Source organism: Grammomys surdaster, unplaced genomic scaffold (assembly GCF_004785775.1).
Source record: "Grammomys surdaster isolate TR1022 unplaced genomic scaffold, NIH_TR_1.0 126660, whole genome shotgun sequence".
NCBI classification, from domain to species: domain Eukaryota; kingdom Metazoa; phylum Chordata; class Mammalia; order Rodentia; family Muridae; genus Grammomys; species Grammomys surdaster.
In genome coordinates, this window is record NW_021621449.1 from 3,289,060 (window position 1) to 3,299,276 (window position 10,217).

General features: G+C 38.8%; 1 protein-coding gene across 2 annotated transcripts in view; it reads left to right on the forward strand.

Annotated features, from left to right (window-relative positions):
- Positions 1-10,217, forward strand: part of LOC114615370 (C-type lectin domain family 4 member A-like) — a 65,356-nt gene that overhangs the window by 14,724 nt on the left and 40,415 nt on the right. The window contains exons 4-6 of one of the 2 annotated variants that reach the window (XM_028761104.1): positions 3,106-3,260; positions 4,155-4,267; positions 5,932-6,441. In XM_028761104.1, coding sequence (XP_028616937.1) covers positions 3,106-3,260; positions 4,155-4,267; positions 5,932-6,076 — 413 coding nt within the window. In that variant the 3' untranslated portion in view covers positions 6,077-6,441. Of the gene's footprint in view, positions 1-3,105; positions 3,261-4,154; positions 4,268-5,931; positions 6,442-10,217 lie in introns of those variants that run through there. The other variant, XM_028761103.1, reaches the window with a different exon arrangement.

Here is a 10,217-nt window from a genome sequence, read left to right on the forward strand (position 1 = left end):
GAGTTTTTTGCATTTTGCATTTTCTTTGACAACTGTGTCAATATTTTTGGTGTTCTTTACACTCTGTTTTTCTGGCTTTTTCTGTTACCACTCCAGTAGAACAAAGGGCCCTGACATTAGTGATAATGAGGTGGACTTGGGTTTCTTAGCACCTGAGGGGAGAGGGGCTCTTGCTGTATCTGGGAGAAGCTGGGAGTCCCAGCTTGCTGTTTGCACACAAATAACTTTCTTTTTTTTTAATTTATTTTTACTTTTTAAAAATAATCGTAATTTTTACTTATTCACAGAGGGGTTATAAATGCAAAAAGGCAGGATGTGGGGAAGGGGATGACACCGGAGCGTGGATGTTCAGCGGGAGTACAGATATCTTTCATAACAGGGTATTGGCTAGGTGAAGGTTCAGGGGACAGGTCACTGTGACTCTGCCTATGATTCACTTGTCCTTATCTAAGTTGGTATTATCCGCCACGACTACCTATTTACAAGGTCTATGACTACTCAGGCTAGTAAATTTCTACAATAGCTGTCTGTTTACAATAGCTTATAGCCACCTGTTTCAATGTTTTTCCACAGAGACCCAAGACTTGGTGTTATTATATATGTATGACAGGTCTATTGCTGCTTTTAGGCCTATGGCTGATTTTAGGCCTTCAGTGTATAAGCAGGGCTGCCCCTGACATCTCCTCCCTTCTCTAAGTATAGAAGGGCTGTGGCAATTCTAAACTTGCGAAGGCGGGGATAGAGGCCTGACCTCCAGCAATTGAAGGGGACTTTGTAATGGCTCCAGTCCCCCTGTCGTTGTCCAGTGAGGCATGAGGGCCATACCCATCCCAATGTCTTTTTCCTGGAGAGGGGTTACTTTTGACATCAACCTCTATGCAGTCAGCTTGTCCCTCAGGGAACCCACAGAGATATTTTTAACTTTTATTTATATTCCCTTGCAGTGCTCAGCCTTGCAGCCTAAGCAAGAATTCAGATAGCCAGTCAGAGGGGATTCTGGGTCTCTGCTTGGTCTAGGGGTGGAAGTCCCCTCTTTTAGGTTGTGTGGAGATGGGTTTTGGGAACACCCTGGATAGAGTAACAACCTCATCTTGAGTCTTGTGGTCCCCCATAGCTAACTTATGATAATGTATCTGAATAGGTTTCACTACCAAATTATTTATCTGTTGTTTCACAAAGTTATTCAGCCTATTTATGGCCCAGGGACCAAAATAAATAAGGAAAAATAACCCAGTTAATGGTCCCAAGATGAGAGGAGGTAGGGTTGACAACCCTGGAGAGGCTGAAAACCAATTCTTGTACCAGCACTCATCTTTCTTTTTCTCTTTCTGACTTTTCTCAGGGCCTTCTCTGACCTTTTTCATGCTCTCTTTAATCATCCCTGTCTTGTCTATGTAAAGGCAACATTCTTCTTTAAGGGCTGTACACAGTCAAGAGCTGTACACAGTCTCTTCTATTGTAAAAGAATAAATCAAGTCCAATACAGTCCTTTGAAATTTTTGGAGGTCTCTTCAGACAGTGAAATGAGGAATTTCTTCAGATTAGTGATGTCACTCTCTAGTTGTTTGATGTTATTGTCAATGGCCTGTTGAAGGTCTGAGTAGTATAAGTTCGGAGGCCAGCATCTGGATTAGACCTTCTAACAGCAGACATCACGGGTGATTCGTTTTTACCTGGAAAGGAAAAAGAAGGGAATTCTTAGGGAGATTTCTCTTCCCTGGAGGTCAATTGTTATTCATCTTATTTATGGTTGGCCCTGGCTTTGTGGGGGTATCTATTTATTTCATTAATCTTTTTGGTAGCCATTTAGCTGTGTGTTCTGTGGTATCAAACAGGCATATCAATCCTCGGCCCCATAAGAGAACTGGGTCTGGGCCATTACCTTTAAGGGAAGAGGGTCCTTCCACATAGCTGTGGCACCATTTTTATCGGTCTCAGTGATGCCAGAGGCAGTCAGCAGCAGATTTGCCATGAGCTTTCAGTTTTAGAGAGTTAAAAGTGAATAAGGCATGATGGAGAGTATTTCGGGGGATTCCTTCTGGGGGGTACCAGTCCCACTCTTTTGTTTTTAAAGCCAATTTTTCAGAGTTCTTGTAAAATCAGGGTCGAAGAACCAGCAGCTGCTCCTTCCACACTCAGAGAGTCATGAAGACACTATTTAAAGAAATATAAATCTATATTAATAATCTCTTTTATCAAAGGACTGTTATAGAACAGCCAACAACTAATCAGACTATATATCAATTAATAATAGCTTCTTCTATCTTTTGTGAGATTACTCCTCTTTTGTCAATTAAGTGTTGAGGGAAATTAGTACTTACATCTTTCTTGAGAATATTAAACAGACTTAAATTCTTTTGTGGAGAACTTAAAATGTGATCTTAGCCAATTAGCATCTCCTAGAAACTTTTGCAAATAATTTGAAATAAATAAACTACCTGTTTTTGTTTTTTTCAGACCCATTATCTGTTTTTTTTAAATTGGATATTTTATGTATTTACCTTTCAATGTTATCTCCTCTCCCATTCTCCCCCAGAACCCCTCATCCCATACCCCGTCCTATTTTTATGAGGTTGTGCTCCAAACATACTCCCAGTCCCATCTCCCTGCTCACAAATTCCCCAACACTAGGGAATCCAAACTCTCGGGGACCATGGCCCTCTACTTCCACTGGTGTCTGACAATGCCACCCTCAATTACCTATACAGGTGAAGACGTGAGTCCCTCCCTTTGTCCTCTCAGGCTGGAGGTTTAGACCTTGGAAGCTCTAGTTGAATCTTTTGATGATCCTTCTAAAAAGGACCAAAGCACCCACACTTTGGTCTTCCTTCTTCTTCTTGAGTTTCATGTGGTACATGCATTGTGTCTTAGGTATTGTGAACTTTTGGGCTAATATTCACTTATCAGTGAGTGCATACCATATTCTTTTGAGATTGGGTCATCTCACTCAGGGTGGTATTTTCTAGCTCCATCCATTTGCCTAAGAATTTATGACCTCATTGTTTTTAATAGCTGAGTAGTACTCCACTGTGTAAATATACCATACACAAATAACTTTAAAATGACTTTATTACAGTGCACTTACATTTCCTTTTTCCCCCAAAGACAAAGTCTGGAGCTGTTGCCCAAAGGATTGGAAGCCGTTTGGTTCCCACTGCTACTTTACTTCAACTGACTTGGTGGCATCTTGGAATGAGAGTGAGGAGAACTGCTCCCACATGGGTGCTCATCTGGTGGTGATCCACAGTCAGAAAGAGCAGGTACATCCTGGGAGAGAGCAGGATCTGGGTCCAGCAGGTTGTCTGCCAGTTTCTACTAAAAGGGTGTTTTTGTTGACATGGGTGTTGGTGTTGTGGCAGAAGGCTTTCCAGTAGATAGGCAGGAATGGTTGCTTCAACCTTTGCCTTCTACACCTTGGTCCTGCTTAACTGGAACTAAACAACTTCCAAACAGCCATGGCATCAGACATGCAACGCAGGAGGCTGGAGAGAAGGACAAAATGCTTCTGCATGAAGGACCAGTTTGTGGTTTCAGCACTCTAATGTTTCCTGTAAAATCAACTGCCTAACTAAGAAGGGTGAAAGGAAACAGGACCCAGTCTGGAGGATCAGAATCTGCCATGAGAAATGAAATAGCTGAGGTTTGAATGGAGCATGATTAGATGTGCAAAATTCTCTCACATACAACTGTCAAAAATGATGTTGGTGAAGAAAAGAGTGGCGTAAGTCTGAGATGAGGACTCATTATGATCATGGTCAGAGACTGTTTCCAGTGTCATTAAACATGAGTGATGACTTCAACAGTGTCCTGATCATCCAGAGAAGATGTGCAGTCCTGAGGTGTGGGGCGAGAAAATGTGCACTCCTGTGGGGAGTCTCCTAATCCTCAATCCTTTGTTTTTCCATCTCTGTGTGACCAGAAAAAAAATAGTCAAAATATCACAATATGCCTTTAAAATATAAAATTATTATATATTGAAAATATTTAAGGGCCAATAGAGATGAAGTATGATTTGATTATTGTGTATTTGCATATGTGCATCATGCTGAACCCTATAATTTTGTATCATTAAAGTAATTTTTAAACGATCTTGGAAAAAATTCTATAACAGAAAAAGTAGTGCTCAGTCCAGCTATATCTTTCTTTCCTCTTAGAATTTCATCACTGGGATCCTGAGCACTGCTTCTGGCTATTTTATAGGACTTTTGGATGCTGGTAATAGACAATGGCGATGGATTGATCAGACACCATACAATGAGAGTGCCACGTGAGTCTAGAGTTACACAGAGGAGTCCTGGGTCCTGTAGCATGAGGAGAATTTATGGTGTTCCAGCTGTTGGTTATGAAGCTAAAATAGCTCCATTCTGATGTAACTGCTGGGATGGAGTAACTTTTACTTTCCCATGAGCTCATCACAGGAGTCCTATGAGATATTCCAGGTAGAGATGATGGAATTAAGTTTGAAGAATGTAGAATGTTAAGTACCCAACCAAGGTCTTTATATATAGATGCATTTTATTATGGTTTCAGTCTCTCATCTACATTTTTAAAAATAGGACTTAATTTGTTTTTATTCATGTGTATATATGTGTCTTTTTTGAGTGTCTGTCCTGTGTATTTGGATGTCCTTGGAGGTCATAATAGGGTATTGGATCCTCTGAAGCTGAGATTACAGGTTGTACAAAAAATGATAGGTGAGTGCTTGCAAGAGAACCTCACATTTTATGGAAAAGCAGCAAGCACTTTTAATATCTGAGCTATATCTCCAGCTGTCATTTATATCTTTGTAAGAAAAATTGATGTCACGGTCATAATTGATTATTTCTTATATATAATAGGTCCTCAATTTGATGTTGTAGTATTTCATATTTATGTAATGATTTTAAAACTCTTAATATCTTAGTATGTAGCCATATTCTCTTTTGATATCTGATGTGACAAATATGTAGTGTGTTGTGTTTTAAAACAAAATTTCAAATGTTTGATTTTTACCAATGAAAAATTCAGGAGCCAGATGCTAGGGTGAAAGCCTGCTAGCTCACAGAGGTAGAGGAAGCAACCAGCTTACCTTTCTGCTCAGCTGATGTCTCACAAGTAAAAAAGTTTCTTCTCCTCCACTCTGTCTTAAATACCCTACAAACTCAACATCCCTCCTTTCTACTTTCTGTACATCTCCCTATCCATCCTCCAGTCTTCTTCTCATCTATGGTATTTTCTTATGTTCTCTTCCTATCAGTTGGTTGCTTCCTCTACCTCTCTATGGTTGACTTTAATCCTGGTTACAGAAAGCTCTTGGATTAAAGGTGTGTGCTAGGACTGAGCCACACCACAACAACCTGTTTACAATAAACAGAAAGCTCTTGGATTAAAGACTGAGCCTCATCACTGATAGAAAAAGGTTTTTTTCTAGTTCACAAAATTGGGCTTCACAATGTGATCAAACAACTTGCAACAATAGTGAGGTTTTTGTTCTCAATTTTCAGAGAAGACAGCTAGGACCTGAGAATTTTAAATTATTTTTTTCTTGAAGATAGAAATAAGTAGATTGCCTAGAGGTTTGAACTAGTTCTCCAGTCTTCAAAATAGTTCCATAGGGAAAACTATTAAAACATGAGAGTAAGGAGAGTCCTTTTTAAGATCTAAAGCACAATGGGTTGACTGTCCCCTGGCACCAAACATAAGAATGAAGAAATAGCCTCTGAGATGTGTGTTCTGAGAGAAGGGTTAAGTAACAAGCTAAGAGAACATTGAGTGCTATGGGCCCTGTTATCCAGGGAAATGTGAGATATGAGTGATGGAGAACACTTGATTTGTACATACTTGAATCTCATCTCTACAAATTCCAATCTCATCCTCAGACTTCCTTCCTCTTGTTTCCTGTTTTCAAGCATGACTGTAGGAAACACCCTGATGCTCTTTCCTCCTTTTCAGATTCTGGCACAGAGGTGAGCCCAACAATGACTTCGAAAAATGTGTTATAATAAATCATCGTCTGAATGCTGGATGGGGCTGGAATGATATCCCTTGCAGTGATAAACATAAGTCAGTTTGTCAGATGAAGAAAATATACTTATGAATCACACATTCGCCATGGGCATGAAATTTCATTGTTATCCACCATTACATGAGCATCTGGAAAGTTCTACAAGTGGAAGAGATGTCCATAGAATTTAAGTAGGAATCAAATGGTTATGCATAAAAAATGACCCACATATATCCTTGTATATTTATCCATGTACTCAGTCATAAAATGAACTTTCGTTGAGAATTTTCTACATACCATCGACTCTACAGGGACCCATTTGGGCACACATGATGCTTTGCTGCCAACTTCCCAAGCTTTCATTTACTCATGCCATTGTATGTTATGTTCCTTTGATCTGTTTTCTGTCTTTTAATATATCTTTGGTCTTAATGACATTAAATTGAGAAGTAAAATGATATATTATCTGTATATATATTATCCAAAAGCAGGTTAAATATACCTTCCAGTACTTACCATAATTGCCATTGTGTGTGTGTGTGTGTATGTGTGTGTGTGCATGTGTCACACTTACAGTCTTTAAAACAAATTCAGATATACAGGATGGTGCTAGCTATTGTCATTCTATTGTACCATGGATCTCAGTATTCACTTCTATTTTATCTGGCAGTATGTGCCCTTCATCAACATGTCAGAGATCCCAGCACCCAACCCTTTACAACCATGTATTCTTAGCTCTAATTCCTGAAATTATTTGATAAGTTATTAGTCAGTAATTATTGTAATATCTTACAGATTATCTCCCCCACTTAATTTCTTTAATGAATCATGAAAAGCGGCAGGCCTACCCACCATCATGCAGTGATTCCTGTTTTGTGTGTTGTTTAAATGATGTTTAAACCCAATTCTGTATTACAATTTAGATTAAGATAAATAAAGAATGAAAAAATAAGGCCTAACTTGCTGATGTAGCTACAGTGCGAACTTAAAAAAAATGTAAACTCACATACCTAGTATAAAATATGAGAAATATAAAATAGTCCTTATTAGATATATGAGAACCACACTAAAATGCCTTTCAGTAAGTAAAATTTAGCATGTTTTGAAAGAAATTCTGACTAAATTGTCATAAAAAAGAATATAGACAATTGCCTCCTTCTTTTCAAACACTTCCTGTAGCAAGCTAATGGTGACAAATGGAAACAGCCAAATCTTGCTCAGCCCTGAGCTAGTTCAGACATGTTCATGTAACCAGTTTCATAAGTCATTTTGTGAAATAAAACTGTGGCAGCCTCTGAGGCAGCATTTTCATCTGAAAATGAACATTACTAAGTCAAATCTTCTCTTTAGAAAAGGAATGCAGGAATAATATTCTCTAAGCTGGACTTGCTATTTTTTTAAAAAAGGATCATATTCACTTAACCATGAGTCAATTTTACTCAAACTCAACAAAATATTCTGCTAGCCCTTCACGATCTGAGTTCTGATGTACAAATGAAATCATGGCACAGGTTAAAATCATGGGAAAATTGGTTTGTAGTAAGTAGGCAGTGGATACTAGTCATAAACAGTCTCTCTAAGGCAAGGCACTAAGTCCACCTCTTCTCTTGTCTTATTAATCCCAGTAAAGACCATTTCTGTTTTAGGGATGCTCAGACACTCCATTAGCATACCTTTCCCCAGAAGATATCTTTGTGCTTGGTGACATTTGTGTGAATTGATTCAGTCTATAATTGTACTGCCTCTCCTTCCCATAGGGTGTCCCTAGGCATACTTCTAAACAAAAATCTTGTCTTCCTTAATAATAAATTTATTGTCATCATCATCATCATCATCATCATCAATTATCATTGTTAATTTATTCACTTCACATTCAGTTCACTCTCTCCCTCCTGGTCACACCCTCCCACAATCCTTTCCCCATCCCTCCCCCTTCTCCTCTGAGTGGGTGGGGACACCCTAGGTATCTCCAACCCTGGCATACCATGTCTCTGTGGGGCTAGACACATCTTTGCCAACTGAGGCTAGAAAAGGCAGTCCAGCTAGAAGGACATACCCCATGGATAGACAATAGCTTTTGGGACTGTCCCCTCTCCAGTTGTTTGGGACCCACATGAAGAACAAGCTGCAGATCTGTTATGCATGTGAGGGGAGGACTAGATATAGCTCATGTATGTTCTTTGGTTGGTGGTTCAGACTCTGATTGCCCCAAAATTTTCCTCATAGCACTGCTTTCATTGTGTCCCATACATTTGGATATGTTGTGCCTTAATTTTCATTAAATTCTAAAAAGTCTTTAATTTCTTTCTTTATTTTTTTCCTTGACCAAGTTATCAGATAGTTGTTCAGCTTCCATGTATATGTGGGCTTTCTATTGTTTTTGGTGCTATTGAAGATAGCCTTACTCTGTGGTGGTCTGACAGAATACAGGGGATGAATTTAATGTTCTTATATCTGTTGAGGTTTGTTTTATGTCTGAGTATACGGTTGATTTTTGAAAACCTACCATGAGGTACTGAGAAGAAGGTATATTCTTTTGTTCTAGGGTGAAATATTCTGTAGATATCTCTTAAACACATTTGGTTCGTAAGTTCTTTTAGTTTCACTGTATCTCTGTTTAGTTTCTCATCCTATGATCTGTCCATTGGTGAGAGTGGGATGTTGAAATTCCTACTATTATTATATGAGGATAAATGTGTTTTTTGAGCTTTAGTAGCATTTCTTTTACAAATGTGGGTGCCCTTGCATTTGGGGCACAGATATTCAGAACTGACAGTTCATCCTGGTGAATTTTTTCTTTGATAAGTACATAGTGACCTTCCCCACCTTTTTTGATAACTTTTGGTTGAAAGTCTATTTTGTTGGATGTTAGGATGGCTGCTCCAGCTTGTTTCTTGGGACCATTTGCTTGGAAAATTTTTCCCCATACTTATACTTTTAGGGAATATCTGTCTTTGGCTCTGAGATGTGTTTCCTGTATGCAGCAAAATGCTGGATCCTGTTTAAGTATCCAGTCTGTTAGCCTATGTTATTTTATTGGGGAATTGAGTCCATTGATTTTAAGAGCTATTGGGAACCAGTGATCATTGCTTCCTGTTATTTTTGTTGGTAGAGTTAAAATTACTATTGTGTGTTTTTCCTCTTTTGGGTTTGTTGTGAAAAGATTAATTTCTTGAATTGAAGAAGATCTCAGAAGATGGAAAGATCTCCCATGCTCATGGATTGGCAGGATTAATATAATAAAAATGGCCATCTTGCCAAAAGCAATCTACAGATTCAATGCAATCCCCATTAAAATCCCAACTCAATTCTTCACAGAGTTAGAAAAGGAAATTCTCAAATTCATATGGAATAACAAAAAACCTAGGATAGCGAAAACTATTCTCAACAATAAAAGAACTTCGGGAGGAATCACCATCCCTGACCTCAAGCTGTACTACAGAGCAATAGTGATAAAAACTACCTGGTATTGGTACAGAGACAGGCAGGAAGATCAATGGAATAGAATTGAAGACCCAGAAATGAACCCACAGACCTATGGTCACTTGATCTTTGACAAAGGAGCTAAAACTGTCCAGTGGAAAAAGGACAGCATTTTCAACAAATGGTGCTGGTTCAACTGGAGGAAAACATGTAGAAGATTGAAAATTGATCCATTCTTATCTCCTTGTACAAAGCTCAAGTCTAAGTGGATAAAGGACCTTCTCATAAAACCAGATACACTGAAACTAATAGAAGAGAAGTTGGGGAAGAGCCTCGAATACTTGGGCACAGGGGAAAAGTTCCTGAACAGAACTCCAATGGCATATGCTCTAAGATCGAGAATTGACAAATGGGACTTCATAAAATTGCAAAGTTTCTGTAAGGCAAAGGACACTGTCAATAGGACAAAACGACAACTAACAAATTGGGAAAAGATCTTTACCAATCCTTCATCTGATAGAGGGCTAATATCCAATATATACAAAGAACTCAAGAAATTAGACTCCAGGCAACCAAATTACCCTATTAAAAAATGGGGTATAGAGCTTAACAAAGAATTTTCAACAGAAGAAACTCGAATGGCCGAGAAGCACCTAAAGAAATGCTCGGCATCCTTAGTCGTCAGGGAAATGCAAATCAAAACAACCCTGAGATTCCATCTCACACCAGTCAGAATGGCTAAGATTAAAAACTCAGGTGATAGTAGATGCTGGCGAGGGTGTGGAGAAAGAGGAACACTCCTCCATTGTTG